Below are 22,297 nucleotides of genomic sequence, written 5' to 3'. Positions count from 1 at the left end.
ACAGCCTTCTGTTGGAAGAAGACTCTACCTAGGACTTTAGAGAGGAGAAGTCAATGCCTGGCTTCAAAGCTTCAAAGGACAGGCTGACTCTCATTATGGGCTAATGCATCTGGTGACTTTAAGTTGAAGCCAATGTTCACTTATGATTCCAAAAATCCTAGGGCCCTTAAGAAATATGTTAAATCTACTCCGCCTGTGCCCTATAAATGGAACCACAAGGCCTGGATGACAGCACGTCTGTTTACAACGTGGTTCACTGAATATTTTAAGTCCCCTGTTGAGACCTACTGCTCAGAAAAAAGATTCCTTTCAAAATATTACTGCTCACTGACAATGCACCTGGTTACCCAAGAGCTCTGGTGGAGAGGAACAACAAGATTAATGTTGTTTTCATGCCTGATAACACAACATCCATTCTAAAGCCCATGGATCAAGGAGTAATTTCGACTAACAAGTCTTATTATTTAAGAAATATATTTCATAAGGCTATGGCTGCTATAGACAGTGATTCCTCTGATGGATCTGGGCAAAGTCAATTGAACACCTTCTAGAAAGGATCTGCCATTCTAGACGCCATTAAAAACATTTGTAATTCATGGGAAGAGGGCAGAATATCAACATTAACCATAGTTTAATAAAAGAAGCTGATTCCAACCCTCATGGATGACTTTGAGGGGTTCAAGACTTCAGTGGAGGAAGAAACTACAGATGTGGTGGAAACAGCAGGAGAACGAGAATTAGAAGTGGAGCCTGAAGACGGGACTGAAGTACTGCAATCTCGTGATAAAAAGTTAACAGATGAGGAGTTGCTTCTTACGGATGAGCAAAGAGAGTGGTTTCTTGAGGTGGAATCTACTCCTGGTGAAGAGGCTGTGAGGACTGTTGAAATGACAACAAAGGATTTAGAACATGACACACACTTAGTTGATAAAGCAGCGGCAGGGTCTGAGAGGACTGACTCCAATTTGGAAGAAGCTCTAACTGGATAAAATGCTATCAAACAGCGTTGCTGCTACAGAGAAACTGTTCATGAAGAGTCATTCGATGCAGCAATTTTAAGAAATTAAAATAAGACTGCCACTCCAACCTTCAGCAACCACGAACCACCCTGATCAGTCAGCAGCCAGCAACACTGAGGCAAGACCCTCCACCAGCAAAAAGATTATGACTTGCTGAAGGCCAGATGATGGTTGGCATGTTTTAGCAATAAAGTATTTTTTAATTAAGGTATGTACCTTTTTTTTTTTTTTTAGATATCCTGCTATTTCACTTAATAGCCTACAGAATAGTGTAAACCTAACTCTTATATGTACTGGGAAATCAACAAATTCATGTGACTTGCTTTACTGCAATATCTGCTTTATTGTGGTGGTCTGGAACCGAACCCACACTATCTCTGAGGTGTTCCTGTAGAGTCCGATCCTTACAATTGAAATGTAAGAAACCAGTATGAATTCCCTCAATACTACTTTCATGATTGATTACTTTTCAAAATATGTGGCCTCCTTCAGTTTTTGTACATTTATTGGACAAATAATCATTGAGTGTTTGCTCTCCCACTGACAGAGACCTCCGGAAGAGCAGGGACCATGCGTTTATACTCCCAGCGCACGGCAGCAAGGCTTGTGGAGGTGAGCAAGGCACTATACACTAGGGATGCCAAGATGAGCACAGTTCTTCCCTTAAGCTCATATACCAATACTGGATGACAGCTACTGAATAACAGCCATTTCACTACCGGGCTGCGCTTAGGCACCCCCTCCGTATTTTAAACATGAAAAATACTATCCAAAGGGGAGATTTTAAAAAAGAAAGAAAGAAAAGAAAAGTGTTTCTAAAGTAACTTACTTGCTGACTTCCTTATACTGGGCTATCTCCTCAATATAAAGAAGGTCATGCAGCCGTGACTGATAGTTGGTCTTGGTCAATGATTTGTCTAAAACGGACTGGGTAAATAGCTGGTCAGCAGAGAGAGGAATTTGGTATCTGATAAGAAGGCTCTTCTCCAAATCAGTAGTTTCATTAGGTTCAAAATCTACAATAGTCTTAGAAGAAGAATCCCAACGCTTAGCCGTGGTTACTAGCTGTTGTTTTGCATGCATCAGGTACTCAAGATCTAAATGGAAACAAAAAACACATTTATAAAGGAACACAACATTAAAATTCTCAAATAATACACTGTGCATTTTGGTAAGAGAATTTTGTATGCTAAAGTTCTTAAAAATGAAACAATATAAAACCCCATTTGACAGAGTGTTTTCCCCATATCAGAAATATTTTTTTGTCTAGGTTAACAAAATAACATAAATAGGAATTCATGTAAAAAATATTTTTTTGTACCTCAGGCTAGGACATACCAGAAATAGTTATTAACATTTTAAAAATACAGATTAACATTTAGAACTTAACTCTTTAGTCAAGAGAAATCTGATCTGCAGGAAGAAAGTATGGTAAATTTCTCATAAGACAAAATCTCATCAGGTGATAATCACTTTTCTCTTCCTATTAGAGAAACAAAAACCTTCCGTGTTTTTTTCCCACATTAAATTCCACATTAAAAGTGATAAAATGTACTATTCAAATGCCATTTCAGAAAAATCCAGTTTAGCCTCAGTTAAACTGCACGGTAAGTAGGGCACCATGTCAAAATGAATGACTGATCGAGTTCTCACAGCTCTGGGAAAAAAATGCAGCAGAAAACCAGCACCGGGTGACATACACCGTAACATAAACCCCGAGCACTGGGTAGCCTCACTCTATCCACAGAGCATTTCAGTTTCCTATTGGGTGGGACACACATACACCTATAAGTATGAAACTTGACCAAAAGGGGGAAGAAAAGTTGCTTAACTAACTCATTAGGCCAAGATCCAGTTTTAATATAACCTAATTGGAAAGATGGTTTTACAACTCAAGTTAAAATTTTAGGAAGAAATAATAAAAAGTTTAAACAGAGATCAGTCTCCAAGGTGCAAAGACAAGTTATCCTGTGCTATCTTTGAAATGAGAGCAGATTGTGTAATTGTCTTGTCTTGCTTAGTGACAGATTTTGCTATATTTAAATGTTATATATAAATTATAAACATGTAAGTATACTCATCCACCAAGAGAAATTTCTCAATATTAGAAAATAGTTTATCCTAGTAAAAGATTAAAATGTAAAAGTCTTAATTTCTAATCTTTGTTCCTTGAAAAGGCATTTTTAAATGCCAGTTTTATTATTCATCAAATGGCAATATAAACACAACTATAACCATCAATATATAAAGATGGTCTTCTTATTAAAATTTTGCATTTTTAAAATCCTCTGGATGAGATAATGATGGTCTGTTTTTGCAATAGCCTCACGAGACGTTTCATAAACTAACCACATTTTCTTCCTAAATCACTCCAAAATTGGGCCCTTCCTATCCTTTTATTAGATCATAGCTATAAAAAATATTTAAATTATACAAACGCCAACATTCCTAAAACAGATTATACCATCACTAAAGATCAGATACTATTAACAAAATAGCAAGGATGTACATAATTTTCTTCCCTTAATTCAAAAGTCAAAAGGAGAAACACTAATGGTACAGAGACCAAATAACCAGCTCTTTAAAAAAAACACACTAAACTCTGTGCATTATTGAAGAATTTATTTAATATGTAATAAAAGGATGTCTATTCTTTGGGCATAGGGAAATTATATTTCATAATTTTATTTTAAATAAGAAACTGATTCAGACTATACCTACATCAATATTATATTCACATTCTTTAAAAGGTCACTAGCTATTCCTAACTGCCATTTAAGTAACTGGGATAATAACAAACTTAAAATGGTACAGCTTTCCTTTAAAAAAGCTTTTTGTATCACCTATTTAATATACAAAGCAAATTTTACAGAAAATCATTCTACTCTGGGCTAAAAGTACTCAGGCTTTTTGGGGAAAGTGGCATGAGAAATAGTATTTGTTTTTCTCATTTTACCTATTTAGTACCATGATTCCCACCCTGATTTTATGAAATTCTTAACATGAATGTCTTTAGCAGGTAGCACAACAATTTCAAAACAATTCCGAAACAATGTTAAATTTTATTCCATCTTTTTAATAACTATAAATACAATATAGGAGAGGGGAGAGCTAGGGGAGCAGAGAGAAGAATCTTGGGAAAATCCATGTGTGCCGGCATCAAAACGTCTACAACCCACTGACCTTGGCCATTCATTCAGGCGTCCAAGATGGCCTGGGGCCAGTGACTACTGAGGGTACCTTCTGCAAAAGCCACTTCTCTTTCCCTGCTCATGTTCAACTGGAGACAAACTTCTGCCTCCAATCCTCTCAGCTGTAAAAAGCTTCTCATTAAACCTGCTCAATTACCCACCTACTTAGAGTGCTTAAAGGTCATTAGGTCTCAAGAGCTCCTCTTTAAACAAAGGAGGAAGCTGAGGCTCCCCCAGGGGAACACTGGACACGCTAGTCCTGGGGCTCATCTCACCCCCCCCACCCCATGCAGCACATGCACCAGCTAACATGCAACCCAGACGTGAACAGTGCTCAGGGCAGCCTGAGCCAGTCCATCCGTGGTAAGAAAGCACTCTTCCTCAGTCTAAACTAGGCTAAAATAAAATTAAAAAAACATTCTGGGAAGATGAAAAGTGAACAGGTTAGAATCAATATGCATAAAATCACTTAGGGAGAGTTTAACACTGACTTATTAACCAACTCCTATAATAATAAATCTGAAACCCTGACAAATTATAAACCTACGGAATTTGTTACCCTGAGATATGATAGGCAGAAGCTACACATGTATTTTAAGAGAAATTCATAAAAAAAAGTTGAACATAATTAGAACATACCTAATTTCTTGAAGATAACATATGGGAAGAACTGTTACTATCAAAAATAGAATTCAAGGTTGGAATAACTAGTCTGACACAAGATTCGCTTCCCAACTTCCCTCACCCTTCTGACTACTGTGAATAGCAAATGCTCTCATTTCAGCCGCATAGTTACTATTCTAATAAAGCATCCAAAGGGTTGGCTTGTTTTATCTTGAAGTATGTAGTACAGCAGACTTGAAAATTATCCTTAACAAACCCTGGACCGTGGATAAGAAGTTAGGAGAAAAACATGCAGTGTCCTACATACCCAGCACAAAGGCTGACACACAAGAGGCATGCAGTAAATGCATGTCAAATGTAGGGTTTATTAAAAACAGGTATATTTATCTAGGACTTAAAGAGAATGAGATGAAATGATTCCTAATTCCAAAATTGGATACAACACTCTTCCTTAGGAAACATTTTGGTCTGTGGCTTTACAAATCTTCACAGCCCAAATCAACAGTAAAACAAAATCCCAAAGGAAACCCAAACTACGACTTCAGCTATCCATTTCAACATCGTTCCTTTCACTAAAAGAGCTACTCAGACGTTAAGATGAACATCTCTTAGCTTATCCATGTTGTCTGTTCTCTTAATGAGGCTAATAAAAAGTTAAAACAGCGGAGTAACAACATAGGAGTACCTCACACTTTTTACATGCTTCTACTCAGTTACATTTATCTTTTATTGACAAATATACTATTTTTTGTTTGTTTGTTCTGTTTTTTTCTTTTTGGCCACGCCACGCAGCATATGGGATCTTAGTTCCCCGACCAGGGATCGAACCCGCGCCCCCTGCACTGGAAGCGTGGAGTCTTAACCACTGGACTGCCAGGGAAGCCCCTATTTTTTAAATCAATTTTTCTATTAATTTTCTGACCCCATAATAGTAAACATTATATATTTATATATATAAACATGTCCTTAATTTACCAACAACTTTGACAGCCAGAGATAATTTTTAAGACGTACTAACTTTTAATGTTAATTTTAACATACATTGCTAGACTAAAAGTAATGTGTAATAAATATCGTTTTCAAATTTAAATATAAGAACTAATTTCCAACATATAGCTTCCAGATATTCAAAGCAGAATTCCAGATCAGTTTTGTCAAGCAAAAATTTTTTATTACTCAAACTGAGGTATAAAGTGTATAACGCAGTTTGTGTTCTAAGCAAGGGGAAAACTCACTAACTTCCTTCTTTTGTAAATGTCCTTTGCCACAAATTTGTGAGAAGCACATCTTTAATCCAAAAAAATTTTTCTTTAGTTCATATAGTGCCTTTTTCTGTACCTGAACCTCACCAACAAGGAAAAAACAATGAAAAGAAACGACATCAATTGTAAGAGTAGTAAAAATATCAAAGACAGAACTAAAAATGAGCACAACAGGTCAGCTAATTTAAGTAATGACAAAAAAAAGCCAATCTAATGTCATCTAGCTTGCCTAAACCTAGATTTAAGTTTTTCTCTTTATAATGTTCAAAATATCTTATCAGAAAATACATTTTGAAGATTTTATATTGTTCTCTTGTAATATTTGTTTTTCCTATGTCCTTGAAAAACAAATTTCACTATGTGAAATTGTTTTAATGTTTGCAAATTAGTTCAAGAAAATGCCTGATTTTATTCAATTATTTTCCATAACATAACAACTTAGAAGTAAGACCTTGTTTAAAGGAAAATAGGCAAAGATATCAAACTGCAAAAAGGTCACTAAGAAAAAGGATATAGTATTACAGAAAGGGGGGAGGGTATATAGTATTGGTCCCAGATGGGAGAACATCCCTGTCTGTATTAATTCCCGCTACCATATCTGAATCAAATATAAATTTTACTATATTTTCAAACTGATATATCAGAAACATCAGAAATGAGGCTCTTTATTTCTTCCAGTTACCAGTCTCAAAACATCATTCATCTTGGGACAACTTCTCTTGCCAAGATCTCTAAGTGCTGTGGCCTCAATAACTTGGGTCCTCATCTCTGCTTTTCAGTCCCTTGGCTGCACCCTAGTCTTGGTCCTCACTAAAAAAAACAAAAACACAAAAACAAAACAAAACAAAAAACGCTTCTCTCTTCCTTTTTTCTTTCTGTTTGCAAATCAGAAATTATCCTAATGACGGCTAATGATAACATCAGCAGCTACTACTAAATGCCTACTATGTGCCAGATATTGTGCAAGGTTTAGTTCTAGTTCTCACGATAATCCTCTATGACAGATATTACTAGCCCCATTTACCAGATGTTTCCACATGAAGCTCAGAGATGTTAAGTTCTCTGCCCAGGGTCATACAGGAATTAAGTAGAAAATCAGGATTTGAATCCAATTCTATTTAACTCTGAAGTCTGTCCACTGCTCTGTTTCTCCAACTAGAAAAGTAGCACATAGCTGGGGCAAAAGTAGCCAAAGCACCCTCAATCTCTCAAACCCATGAGGGTGCCCTGAAATCCTCTTCATCACCACTTCCCTTATCATGTTTTAACAGTATCGTTTTCTCTTTTTATTGCAGATATTTAACACTTTATATTATTAATTAAATAGGCTTTTATTAACTAGTACAGATTTTTGACAACACTTACAAACTTATTTTTATGGGAAATGAGTCATGAGTTAAAAGCCACAGTCTAAAAGCAAACTTTTAAAGTACAACCCATATGTAAGCCAAGAACATCCTTTTAGAATTATATTTGAGAGTAGGAGATGCATGTCAGTATCTCTATGATTTTAAATCTCCTTATGATTTAAAAAGGGTGCAATCTAGTAGTTCTCAAGTTCTAGTCTCTAAAAGCAACGTAATGGCGTAAGAGTAAACAAACCACTGCATTCAAGAGAAATCCAGCCTGCGTTGTTTTTGAAAATAAAGTTTTATTGGAACACAGTCACACCCATCCATTTACATACTGTCTATGGCAGCTTTCTCACTATAATGCAGAGCTGAGTAATTGGAATAGAGATCATCTGCCCTGTAACACCTAAAATATTTACTATCTGGCCTTTTACAGAAAAAATATGCCAACTAACTGCTTTATTAGTAAATATAAATCAAGTATTTTTATTTCATCAACTACTGTTATCTGTTTGGCTATGGGAATTAACATATTTTTATTCCAAAGAGTAGTAAAAAGATGACAAAAGCAGAACACAACAGAATAAAAACAGGTGAAAGGGATCAAAGTAAATGAAAAGTATGGGTAAAATGAAGGATGGGTAATAATATTAGCACATATACAAGAAGGTAACACCTACTTGTTCCATTTTGGCACAAATGTTGCTTTAACCCTCCTCACAGCTAAAGGTAAAGGGGACAGAACCAGTTTCACCTGCTCGTTATGCCCAAAAAATAAAGTCCTAGCAGTTACTCATGAAAAAAACTTCTAGGTTCTCATAAATGGGACACTGTGGACATAATGAAAAACATCCTCCACAATATGCTTAGTTACAGCCAATATAATATAGCAAGTTTCACACAGCTCTGCTATATGTTAAATAAATATTTAGTGCTCATGAAATAAAATAAAGCACCTATAAATCCAACCAAGAGCCAAAGAAAGGTAGGCTAACGTGCCCTTCCCTTATCCAGTTGGATCTTGGCATAAAATTTAGGTTTAGGCAGTAACATGACAATTTACAAAGTAATTCACCATCTTCTGCAGGTGCCTGCGTGTTAAAAACAGGGACCTCTTCCCAAGAACATGAAGCAGATCCTATTAAAGGCACTTTGGTCTCCTTTATACTAGTAAAATCAAGTTGTGAAAGCTTATTTTTAGGACTTTCCATTCAGAGATAATGTACTAATATCAGCAAAGTTAATTGGACCATCAGTTGAACATGGAAATAGACACTGTAGGTGTATTCACAATTACCACCGAAATGATATTCTACCCAAACTAATACTGAAAGGTTTTACTGTGCTAAAATCATCAAATGAAGTTGGTAGACCAAAAGAGACCTGATCATCTACTTATACAAGTCTGGGGAACCTCAAAGCAAGCTTTGCCTGATGACTGTATGAAGTGACCAGGGCATAATGCAAACCATTCGAATCCCATTACACAGTAAGTGAGTCAATAAACTTGGGATCTTTTTCTTTACTATTCCCTCCCTGTCCATGGTATATTTAGGGGCCAATACATATCTTTTAATGTTGCTGTTATAGTGCCTTTTAATACATCGTTATCAGGGGAAAAAAGTCTAAATTTTACCTTCTGTAGAAGCTGCATCAATCATTACTCTTTGCATGAGTACTGGTTCCAATCCAAAGTCGAAAACTATGGTTTGGCGAAAAGTTCCAAATATTTCTGTGTTAAATGCTATCCCGACTTTATACACGTAATGATCTAATCCATTTTGGGCCATCTTTCCTCCTATCCATTCTTGACAGTTTTCTGGGACTTCTTGTGATACCTGGGTAGTACTATCTCCGGCAGATATTGCAATGATACTAAAATGAGGACGATGAGCGTCATAAAGCAATGCTACACGATACAGCATTCTTGCAGGCTACAAGGAAGTTAAAATAATTTGTTGAGTACAAGGGGGTGAAAAATCCAGTTGTAATTGGGCTCTTCAATGAAAATATTTCCATAAGGGACTTTTACTTTCCCATGCTTCTAAGACACTACGTTAAAAATACAAGTTGTACTCGTAAGCCATTTAAGAAAAAAAAATCAGAAGGGTTAAAAAAAAATCAGTTGTTAAAATGATATATTTATGATGTCAATTATATCTCAATAAGGCTGACATTTTCAAAAATGATACATTTACGCTACATTACTAGCCTCCCTGCTCTTTCTGTGATACATTAATCTTTCACTGTGGCAAAAGCTTTCACCCTGTATCACCATCACCTCCAACTTTCCATACCCTTGGCCTAAAAAAGTTTTATCTAGCCTCAAGGAGGAAGTCTTCATAGGAGAGCAGTGACCTCTGAAGACACTGGATTGGGTTCAAGGCCGAAGCTAAACGTTCCCAGATTTTTCATCCCAAGATGCAGATGGTACAGTGGAAGAAACATCACCAAAAAGTACACAAAACTTTTCCACTGCATATATTCACAGAAATATTTTACTTTGCTTCATTCTTAAACTTTGAACATTATAATTCAGGCTGGGAAGCACTGCAGAAAATGTCTCATATTAAAAACCCGTTATTACAGAATTTGTGATTTCATTAAATCAAAATTAAAAACAAACTCATTGTTTGAATATCTTAGAACCACCAGATTAAACAATTCAATTTTTAAATAGTTAACTACAAGCCGTGAACCCCATCCTATGTTTTAAGTTTGGAAGACAACATGTCGAAGACCTCTTCACCAAATAAATAAATAAGCAAGTATCTAAACATCTACAAAGCTTTTATCTCAAAATCTAAGAAAAACCTGTACCCTTCATGATCAAAATACAGCAATATACTTATCACAATATAGAACCTACATAAAAATGCACTTAGAATAAAACATTTTCAATGCTCTTTCAACACACAGGTTTAAAGGTCCAAAAAAACCTTTACGAAAATTGAAAGACATATATATTCTTCAACTATCACAAAATTCATACCTTACAAGTGAGAGCAAAGGTCCATGTCTGGTGAGATTTTTTGGTGTTGACAGTAACGGACAGATCAGGGTTATGCTCTACCTTTACTCCTTCTATACATTCACTAAGCTGAAAACAGAGAGCAGTTAATGTTATGTTTTATTCCTAAAAACACAAACACACACTTTTGGCATGGTAAATAAATGTCAATGGTAAAGATGCTGATGGAACTGTTTACAAAGCAAGGTATTTTATACATTAATTTTCAGTTATTTTTATAAGCACAAAATATAATAAAGCTAAAATAAGAGACATAAGAAAACTAACAACAACAACAACGAAAAATGGCAATAAAAACTCCCTGAATGAAGACAAATTAATATAATACCTGCAAGTCTCCGAACAAATGGCTTAGTTCTGCTCTTTATTTTAGCAAATGGGTCTACTTTTGCTACTAAAAACACTTTATCAAGAATCAAGTGTTTCACATAGAGGATAGGGAAATAAACCAAGATACAGCACGAAATAAAGTCAAGACTCAAACAAGGGCACTGTTTAAAACAAACAAACAAAAAAATGCAGTTTATTTTCCTCACCACTTTCTCAGGAGATAATGAATTCATCCACTTTTCTATCAAGGTTTCCATGTAACTGCCTGAGAGCTGTTTATTCTCATTTTGCTGTTTCAATTTTATCAACCGTGAAGCATATCTTTTCTGCCATTCTGCTAGTTCTTCCTGGGAATGTGCTGAAGTACACTGGGCACCATACCTACAGATTCCTTGCTCTAAAAATCTAAGTAGAATAGGAAAGACTGTTTTATCATATACTTTGTTGGACCATTTAAAAGATAAACTTCCAGCATTTGCCCTCCGACTCTCCAATAACAAAAACAAAACTTCATCTCCTGAAAGGCCATATTTATCACATGTCTTGCACCGAAGAGGAAGAAGAGGTTTAGAAAACATTTGTAACAGTTAATCAAAACAGCAACCCCCACCATGTTCACTGACCTCTTTCTCTGGAGTAAGGGGATGACAAAGCAGAACATATTCATGACCGCCCCCCACCCACAAAAACTGGCATTGCAAAGGTAGCTTCCTTCATGGTATAACAACTCTGTTAGACAATTCCTCTTAGAGCAGAATTTTTCTAAAGCAACACTGACATCAAGTGGATTAGTTCATCAAGCACAGGTATGCCCTACTTCCCAAAATGATACGACCTAAAGAAAATTTTCCACATACTAGAAATTTTGTTCTGGGAAAAAAAAAAAAAAAAAAAAAAAGTAATATGTCACTGAATTAACATTTCAAGGCTTCTACTTTTCACCTTCAAATGTAATGCTTTCACTCTTCCCTACATTACTATTGCCTATATTTCATTGAGAATATTGGACTATATTAATTTGCTTGAAGTTTTAAATAAATTAAGAATAAAAGTTTTATGTAAGAATCACAATTAATTCAATAGTCAGATTAAATTCTTCAATGGGTAAATTCATAAAATTCAACTGATAATTCAATGGTCAAAACAGATAAAAATGCAAGACTTTGATCAGTAACTTTTTTTTTTAACTTTTAAATACTCTATAAAATAATAGATCCAGCCAGTTTTTAAACATTCAAAAATTAATAAAAGATCTTCTGAGAGAAAAAATGAAAATCAAACTATAAATAGCAAATGGATAAAAGCAATGTTATGTTATAATTTTTCAACTGGAAAAATATGAGAAATACAAAATGAACCACAGCACAGTGTAAATTATCAAGTGTTTCACCCTATTTGAAAAGACGAGTGTATTTAAAGCTTTTCTTGATGATACATAAAGTACTTGAACTTAAATTATGCTATTTATTAAGTTCTCTTATGCTTAAGACACATTTAAAATCATGCATTTGTTTCTCTTCAGTATGTCGTAATAAGCCAAATATTTCTTTGTCTTTCTATTGCTTTGCTTTAAATTATTTCCGTAAAAATTGAAGGTTTGATATTCTCATCTGGACTATAAATTTTCTCATAATTCCTTTGCACGGGATCGCGTTCTACCTCTCCTACAACATTGATGCCACCAGGATTTTAAAAATTTACTACCTAGTTTCTTTATTTCTACAATAAAATCAAACCTGACCTCTTGACTATTCAGTCATCAAAGCTGCATATCAAACTTCCTTCATTATCAAAAGCAACCTAGAGTAATTAGAACTTATATCTAAAGAACCAAGAGTTTCTAGTTCTTATAAAAAGAACCTTTCTTGATGTAACTTTAATAATTCTTTCTACCTTAACATATAATTATTAAATTTTGAAAGGTTAGCCCTTCAAATATAAATTACTCATAAATTCTATATAAGATTACGTGATAATAGATTTTCTTTTTTTTTAGAGAAGTTATTAAAATAATTTAAGATTTCTTTATCTATTTTATGCTCCATTTCAGTTTAAATAAGGTAACTTCAACTTCAATCACCATAATTTAGGTAAATTTCACATAAACAAGAGACCAGCAATTAAATTGAGTCATATTAATCCAACTGGTATTACAGAAGTCTTAACAATCTCCATTTAGATCACTGTTGTTTATAATTAAAAGAAGGATCATCAATATGGTTTTGATTATTATTTAATGATAATGACCATTTTGGCTTCTGTTTCAAATTGAAAATAAACCATTTTACTCAATTGTTATGCTTCTTCCTTCACATATTCTTTAAATCTGAATTACTACTTTTCAAAAAGTGAAGGAAAATTAACTATCCTTTGAATAAAGACATGTCATTGGTTTAAAAAAAAAATTCACGTTACCTTTTACACAAAGTATATTCCTCGCTGCTTGTGATTCCCCTAGGTGGTGGGCGGAAATGCCAACCATTACAAGATCCTAGAGAGTAATCAGGATATAGTCTTATCATTTGAGGCTTGCTGATAATTCTGATATTTTAATGTGTAAGAAATACTATAAACCCTCCATACACATCATCTCAGATGATGTAAAAAGAACATGACATGCTTGCCTCTACCAAAAGAGTCATCTACCAGTCAAACGAATTATAAATCACTTAGCCATATGAAACTTAGAAATCACTGAAGAAGCAGTTACACGGCAGCTAAGACAAATCAATGACCCTCACTCTATCCCAGCGACTGGCGGACATGCTCCCAAGTGCCGTCTCCTGCCTGGCATCTAAAGGGGAGGTGTGTTGGCATGCTTGTCATTTCTTAAGTATGAGCCGTGTCTCTATTAGGAACTATTTCAGGAATGAGAAAATTATGGTATCCTGGAAGGAAATTTTGTAAAACAAATTCCAGTACTGCATATGGAGTGAGAAGAAGTTCCACTTTACCATCCATGTTCCTTAGGGTCTGTCTGACACATGGCACTGAATGAAGTAATCTTTTTTTAACAATTGAAATAAAGTTCAAAAAGGTGAATTCTGAGATAGGAGCTAAAAAATAACATTAGTTTCCTTCTGAATACAATGAGTTTTAATTAATGCACTTGGATAAAAGGTTCCAAATAAGCCAAGGAAAATAAAGCGTCAGAGAGAAACGGCTGAGCTCCAGAGGCTGGGCAGCAGCAAGTTTCCCAGGACCCTGTAGCCACTTTCTACCTCCTCACTGGTCACTGCGCTCCGCCGCCCCCAAAGCACACTCCGCCCGGCTGAGCTTAAAGCTGCGTTTCGCCCCTTCCTATCTGCGTGACTGGGAAAATTACCGAACCTTAATGAACATCAGTTTTATCACCTATCAAAGAGATGAAGAAAGACTCTAAGAAGTCAGTACTCGTTTCTGTGAAAGCCACTACATGGTAGACATCATTCAGCAAACGCTCAATGAATGCCCATCTCTCTTCACCTTCCTCTGGCAGGAGAAGAGGAGATCACAGACTTTCACTGTGGCAGGAACAACGTAGCTTACAGGTCAGAACTTCCAAAAAGTAGTAACTGTACTAGCCTGTGATAGAGAGAAAGGAGAAAAGACCTCCCTCTGCAGATTGCTAAGAGCAAGGTTCAAGTTCAGAACTGTGCACATGGAGGAAAGAAGGCAAAATAGGTCACTTCCGGGGTTACCTCCCATCTCCGTACTCTATTACTCCATGACAGGGGCTAGTGAACAAACTGCTTCCATCCGCACTACTTCTTAAAATTAAATCTTTATATTCTCTCCTGTACCTCCACTAACATGTAATCTAACTCAGAAATTTCCTCCCAATAATCAATAAAGAAGCAATGCCCAAAATCACAGCTACCAGAAGTTAAACAGTTTCGTACTTACCCTCTTCTAAGTCTTCCACATGATATCCAGAGAGGACGTTACCAGTTGCTGTCTGCAATTTTTCAAATGAAAGAAATGTTTATAATACGAAATAACTAGTTGATGTTGAATTAAACTTGGACATTTTTAACATTTTTTTAAAAAGCTTGAGATTGAATATTTAGAAATTTTTAATAAACATTAATATGCAAACGGTATCTTTTGCTCCTTGCTCTAGTTTCCATACGTAAATATGGAAAAGAAGTACTTCTGTGGCCCTCATTAAGGAAACTGATAGAGATTCCTTCCCCACATAAAAATTACCTGGGAGCAAGAGAAGTCTCGGTCCCCAGTCCTGAACCCCGTGGAGTAGCACCTTCCATCCGTGTACGTATTGCACTCTCCTCTGCTAACGTCTACAGTATGACCAGCCGGCGAGGGGCTTTTTCTCCTGCATCAAGTGCAGCACCACCACCACTTGAGGACCTGGGAGCCTGTCCTGGCCGAGTCCCCCTCGCTGCTCTAGGACGAGACCTTCTCCCACAGTGGAGCCCATGGCTGGGGACCCGCTCGCCCTGACTTCCCCTCTAATGCATGTAAGTTCTCCACGTGCCCCTTGGGCTATAACTTTACTCTAAGCTCCACACCCCCAATTGCAACTGAGTGCCAGCTAGAGAACAGTTAAGTGCCAGCTTAACTATTCTATAGCATTTTACATGCTGGGCCACTGTCAGCCACGCACAGATCCACTGTCAACAGCCTGCAACTGCCTCCCTGCATCCCTGCGCCTCAGAGGATCCGGCGCGTAATGAATGCTCAGTAAATCTGGGCGGACGGGTGGATGGGGGGATGGATGGATGGCCACCCAGGCACTTCAAACACAGTACGTGTAAGTGAAGTTCATCAACTTTAACCCCGAATCTCATCTTCCTTCAGCGCTCCTTATCTCAGGTTAATGGATTCCTCTTCCCCCAAAAGAGCCGGGCTGAAACCCTGAAAGCCATCTCAGACTCTGTCCTGCTCCGAGTATTCTCCAAATCTTTGCCCAACCAGGTCTAGAACGCCTCTCACGTCTGTCTCATACTCAACACCCCCTGCCACTATCCTAGGTAAGAGCATCATTACTACTTGTCTCATCTACCCCTGAACCAACTGACTGCCAAGTTATTGTACCAAGTCACTCCTGGCTCTTTACTTAGCTGCCTCTATCCTTTAACGTCAGTTCTGACACTAGCCTCCCTGGTTTCTCCGCAGGGTGTTTATCTCTCCTTTCCCTGCTTGTACTTCCATTACAGAACCTACTGACCACAGGCTGCCCTGTGGCTACATTAGCTATGCACATCTTGGGCTGGCCCTTCAGATTGTTTTTCATGGATTTCTCAGCTTTCCAAAACCCAAAGAACCTTGAACAGCACACGCACTCAGTAAATGTCGAACTGAATGAGAAGGAGGAAACGGTATCCCAAGATGAAATTTGGAATGTCTTGTACCATAGAAAGAATGGCATAAACGCTAACTGGGTATAACTGAAACAATAATATCACCATAATTTACATGTCACTGATTAAATTGGACCCTTTTTAGGTTGGGCTGGAACTAAATCACTATAATACTGTTTCAACAGGAAAATGCCTTCTGATTCTCAAACTACTTACTAACAAGTTTTTAAAGACAACCCATTCTTTTTGTAAAATGAGGACTGAATATAAGAATACATAAGCTAACAAATAAATCAGGAGTAATTATTAACATTATAAGGACTCTATGCGCACCAAAAAGGTATATTAAAAGATCCTTTAAAATTCTATAAGCAAGATCTAAGCAGCATAGTCCCACACTAGCCCTTAAAATATGATTCTAACTACAGAGAATTTATAAATATAAGAGCTAAAAATTCACTACAAGTATGAATTGAAAGTATCTCCTCTAAAAAAATTTATCAAAATAAATTTACCAAATGTGCGAGAAAAAATGGGAAGACAATGTTTTGGTGATGAAATAAAGCTGAAAGCATGTATAACTGTCAGAAGGGAAACACGCGTGGCGCCCTTCGTGAGTCAGCGTCTACAACAACCCGCGAGCGGGCAGAGCGCGCCTGTGGTGACACTGCAGCTCTCAGCCTGGCGCGGTCTGGGGAGCCGCACAGCCACATCAGAAGAGCTGGTGAAAACGAGCAGCTCGAGCCTGGGCTGAATGTTCGGCCACTGTGGCTTTTAGTTTCCAGGTGCTGTGTTTAGTTTTGTTTTTTTAACACCCTTTTTATATGCTCAGACCCTAAGACAGAAAGGCAACATCAATTAGTTTGTGATCTTCAGTCTCTACTGAGACCTTCAGGGAAGGCAGCCGAAGTTCACACTGCTAGAATTCCTGTAAAGTTACAATCAAATCTATTGATTGGATATTTGAAGTTTTCCTACAGAATATGTGTTGTTTTTCTTTTCATTAGTCAGCCTTTAGTTCCATGTCTTTATTCTCATCCACTAGCATTTACAGGTCAAACGTCAGCTCAGCCCAATCTTTAAATAACACATTGTTGCTATTTTTAAATACGTCAGGTGCAATAATAAGTAAGGGTAGCATTGTTTGTTAGCTTTTTCTAGATGGATTTTTTAATAGTACCAGTGCACTAACCAAAAATACTACTACTCTGGTTACACAGAAAAGAAATTATAAACAAAATTTAAGTCACTTATTCCAAAAGTACAGTCACAAAATGAGAGTCAAGTGATATTTGTGACCTTATACATAACAGGATTATAAATATTAAAAATAAAATTTTATATATATTTGTGTATGATTATCAGATGTAAAGCTGCTAATTCAACTAAGGTAATAAAAGAGGAGAACAAGGCCAAAAATCATCTTATTTTATGTTCTCATTTTAAGAGTCTAAAACACTTATAATTGTCATATTTTACTTCTTAGAAATTAAAAGACTACGTATATATCAGAAGGGAAATGGCTTCGAAGTTAATTAGAGCTTATTGATTCTCAGTTAATCCATAATAAGATAACATAAGACTAAGAAAATAACATTCTTTAAAAGGCTATTTAATTGTAGCAAAACAAACAGTATCTTTATGCAGCTTATATAATTCACCATGACTGTGTTCTCTGCTTACTTATTTGTTGGTACGAACTGCGATGTATAATTAGATTTGAAGTGGGAAGGAAATCTACAGGAGGTCGAGGTTTACACCTGGGGCTCGTCCCACCCTCTTGGCCCGACAGGAGCAAGCACCCTTACCGCACTCTCCACGAGACCAGCGCCTTCTCATTCTCAACTCAGCTTAAGTGTCTCGCCCCCTCACCACCATTCCAGTTATTTTTCCATCACAGAAAGCTTATTCTTTGCCCTCATACCACTTACCTCAATGTAAGTAAGAATTCTACCTATACTTGTTTAATTGATTTATGTATTTATTGTCTATCTCCTCCCCAAGACTCTAACCTCCCGGACAACAAGGACCATGAGTGTCTTGTTCAGTGCTGTATCCTCAGCACCAAGCATAATACCTAGCACATAGTAGGTGCCATTTTTTAAATAAATAAGCCAATCAATCGACCACTTTACATGGGCTTCCATTTATGATAAAAACTGACAAAAATGGCTGTTTTTAAAATGAGACATCTAAATAAAAATACTCTTATATACCCGTATGAGGAATAGAAATTTGAGACTTACAAAGCCACGGGCCTTTTACATGCCGCTGCTGTCCCCGGCCTTCAACTGCTTCACCAGAGCACATTTTTGTTCACCATTTACCCTGATACACATTATCTCCATCAGCTAAACTCATTCCCTAAAGATACTCCTCAAATCACAGGCTTCTATTAGTTACTTAAAAACACAGAAGGCTTGAGGAGTATCTCACTTTTAATAACAGAATTTTCTAATTGCCAGATGTAGTTAAAAACTAAAATTTCCCCATGATCTTTCCATTTATTGGCCAGAGACAGCTAACAAAAACTAGGGACAAAACAGAAGACCTGGGATGCAGAGGCACCTTGATAGGAAGCAAAGTTCCTAGGATGGGACCAAGCCTGGTTACAGAAAGTCTAAAGGCTGCACTACCCCATCTTTAAAGCCTTGCTGATGCCCAGTGATTTTCCAAATTTTAATAAAGAACACGTACTAGCCAGACTGAGTTAAACTCTTCCCAAAGAGATCCAGTGAAACAGTCTTACCTCCGTTTCTGTGAGAAGTATTTTCAGTCTTGTCAAATCTTTTGTTACCATCCCATTCTGAAAGGGCAAATGAAAAACGGAAAAACCAAGTAGTATATTAGTTCTTTACTATGGGGACTTAACTCTTCAGCTGTTTCTAAGGTTTATCTGTAAAAAGAAAACCGATGCTATGCTCATCTCCCATCCTCATTACCATTGGAGGTGGTGATAAAGCTAACCATCTAAGCGCAAAGTTAAAAAGATTAACAGGACAAAAGATACAGTGTGCCCTACAACACTGTATTCACCTTGCCCAAGAAGTTAAAATTAATTCAATAGAATATTCACAAAGGGTATCACTGAAGAGCAAGATAGAGTAAGTAAAGAAAAAAATAAACCTCAACTTTTTAAAACTCCTTTTTCTGAAACTAATAGGCTATATTTACAAAATGGTGAACTCAGTTACTTATGGCTCAGATTCACATACAATGATCACACTACTTAAAGATGGTTCATTAACAAAGCTGTTGAAGGAAAATACATAAAACATTCACTCTTCTGAAATTCAAATTTCACTTGAGATTTGAAAGCAAATTGCTTCTTCCTAATTTTAAATTTAAAAATCTACAAACAATAAATGCTGGAGAGGGTGTGGAGAAAAGGGAACCCTCCTACACTGTTGGTGGGAATGTAAGTTGATACAGCCACTATGGAGAACAGTATGGAGGTTCCTTAAAAAACTAAGAATAGAACTACCGTATGACCCACCAATCCCACTCCTGGGCATATACCCTGAGAAAACCATAATTCAAAAAGAGTCATGTACCACAATGTTCATTGCAGCACTATTTACAATAGCCAGGTCATGGAAGCAACCTAAATGTCCGTCAACAGATGAATGGATAAAGAAGATGTGGTACACATATACAACGGAATATCACTCAGACATTAAAAGGAATGAAACTGGGTCATTTGTAGAGATGTGGATGGACCTAGAGACTGTCATACAGAGTGAAGTAAGTCAGAAAGAGAGAAACAAATATCGTATATTAATGCATATATGTGGAATCGAGAAAAGTGGTACAGATGAACCTATCTGCAAAGCAGAAATAGAGACACAGACGTAGAGAACAAACGTATGGACACCAAGGGGGGAAAGGGGGGGTGGGATGAATTGGGAGATTAGGACCGACGTGTATACACTGCTGTGTATGGAATAGATAACTAGTTGAGAGCCTGCTGTACAGCTCTGTGGTGACCTAGATGGGAGGGAAATCCAGAAGTTGCGGTCGGCGGGGGGGAATATGTGTATACATATGGCTATTTCACTTCGCTGTACAGCAGAAACTAGCACAACACTGTGAAGTAATTATACCCCAATAAATTAAAAAATAATAAAATAAAATAAGTAAAAATCCAACAGGTAAAACTGTGTAATATGCTTAACTTATATAGAAAAGTTCCTTAAGGATAGAATTATCTAAATAATAAAGAAGAGAACTATTCTTTATCATCTATTTAGAACTAAATACCCATACAATTTTGCTATATTAATAACACATCTTAGCTTTTATATTCATTTGTTAAAATGGTGACATCCAAAAATACTGTTAAACCAACTAAACAATTCACTGCAAAATAATTCCTTAGAAAATAACTAAATTACCCTCTGAGACGGGTCATTACATTGCACTCAACAATATACAAAGTACTTTCCTAATTTCCTTTTTTTTTTTTTTTTTACCAAATATATATTTATTTGCAGTGAAAACACAACTTTGCTCCAGCTTTCCACAATTTATGTTAATTCAGAAGTAAAGTATAGAGAATTCATGCTGTATAACAAAGTATACATGTATTTTCTTGCTTTCACTGTTTTTCATTATGATTCCTGAAAAATATCAGCAAATTCTGTAACAGTTACCAACTGGTAAAAAAAAGTTATAATATCTCTTTTCTTCCAATTTCTATAGATTGCCAACTCTAAAGTACAAAAAAAGTAGTCTTTCAATTATCTCATCCAAAAACAAACAAAAACTCTCAAAAATTAAATACTACATACAAACATTTATCCCAAAGTCTGAAAAGAATTAGATAACTCCATCAGAGCAGTCATGAATATTAACTTACACATATGACATCTTCAGAAACAAAAGTAATTATTACTTAGTTTAGATAAATTTAAGCATTTTATAAATTGTTGAATTTAAGAATCCCGTAAGATCATATGTCCACGGGAGCATTTTAAAACTCAAAAATATTTCCAGGTTCTGTTAAATTATACCTTTAAAGAAAATCATTTAGTTATTCTATACTTTCAAAGCTTAAAAAGTATCTCCAATTCTTATATATATTATCACAAACTACAAGAATCCAATGATTAAACATCAGTTTGTTGAAGAGGAATAAGCATCTCAAGATACTTATAAACTTTGATTTCTGACAGAACCTAGAGGAACGCAGGTATACACCTAAGGAGTCAAATGGATGAATCCGCTTTCAGACATTCAAATTTAGAACTCATCAACATACCAGGGACTCTCCTGTCAGTGACTTGGCAAGAATGCTGGATACAGGTTGGAGCTTTCCTTTAAGCTGCATGCAGCAAAGCACTGCTTGAAAGGTACCATCTCCCTTGGCCAGTCCTTCTCCCAGCACTGTCGTGAAAGAACAGCCATCATTAACCACGTAACATTCGATACACATTTTTCTCAATTTTATTATTAGCACACTATCCCAAGCATGACTTCTTTTATACTAAAAGAATAACTATAACTACTAGAGGAAGGCAGTGATGTTTCAGTTCTGTCCATGACATGCATAAAGCCAAGAAAAAACATGGGACAATCAACATACCTAACCTACTACAGCCTATAGTCAGGTAGGATCACCGCAAAATCATGAGAATTCATCTTACAGCTCTCCAGTGAAAATACTGTTCACCCTATGATTTCTGGGTAAATGAGGGCTTTTAAACTGCAGGGATAGATATTCGCTGAATAAAGTTCTTGCATTTTTGACAAAGAGACCCAGTGCCATTAAAATGCATAAGCATAGAAACTGCAAACCTCAATATTTCGATATTCCTAAGCAATTAAGAATTAGCTTTTATCAAAACCAGCAAGATTAACTAAGAACCCAATTGTTAAATGGCTAGAGAAAATGCTACCGAATTTGTCTGCAAGGGTTTACTGACTTAATTTAATACAATCACAAGGAGAACATATTTCTAACAATACAGAATATACTCATTTTTTTATGCCATGTCATTTGAGATGATTTCCCACAACTGCTAATGGTTCAACCAGTAAAACAATCTGTACCCTTCTCTTTACTGCTAAGTCCAAGATTCTATTTTTGGTTTATACACACTTCAGCTTCCTTTGCAAAAAGATAATTTGCTGAAAGAAAATATTTTGGAAATTGCATTTTTTCTAATTATTTTCAAGGAAATGTT

At 36.2% G+C, this 22,297-nt stretch overlaps 1 protein-coding gene across 11 annotated transcripts in view; it reads right to left on the bottom strand.

Moving 5' to 3' along the window:
* HELZ (helicase with zinc finger) overlaps positions 1-22,297 on the bottom strand; it is a 156,601-nt gene that overhangs the window by 98,362 nt on the left and 35,942 nt on the right. For 9 of the 11 annotated variants that reach the window (XM_082441863.1, XM_082441862.1, XM_082441865.1 and 6 more), the window contains 8 exons: positions 21,373-21,497; positions 18,862-18,918; positions 14,695-14,746; positions 13,225-13,300; positions 11,016-11,214; positions 10,441-10,548; positions 9,085-9,382; positions 1,849-2,116 (listed from right to left, as the gene is read on the bottom strand). In XM_082441863.1, the coding sequence (XP_082297989.1) occupies positions 1,849-2,116; positions 9,085-9,382; positions 10,441-10,548; positions 11,016-11,214; positions 13,225-13,300; positions 14,695-14,746; positions 18,862-18,918; positions 21,373-21,497 (1,183 nt within the window). Of the gene's footprint in view, positions 1-1,848; positions 2,117-9,084; positions 9,383-10,440; positions 10,549-11,015; positions 11,234-13,224; positions 13,301-14,694; positions 14,747-18,861; positions 18,919-21,372; positions 21,498-22,297 lie in introns of those variants that run through there. The other 2 variants (XM_082441869.1, XM_082441861.1) reach the window with 2 other exon arrangements.

Source organism: Balaenoptera physalus, assembly GCF_965194825.1.
Source record: "Balaenoptera physalus genome assembly, chromosome: 20".
Lineage (NCBI taxonomy): Eukaryota > Metazoa > Chordata > Mammalia > Artiodactyla > Balaenopteridae > Balaenoptera > Balaenoptera physalus.
This window is presented reverse-complemented; position numbering and strand designations above follow the sequence as displayed.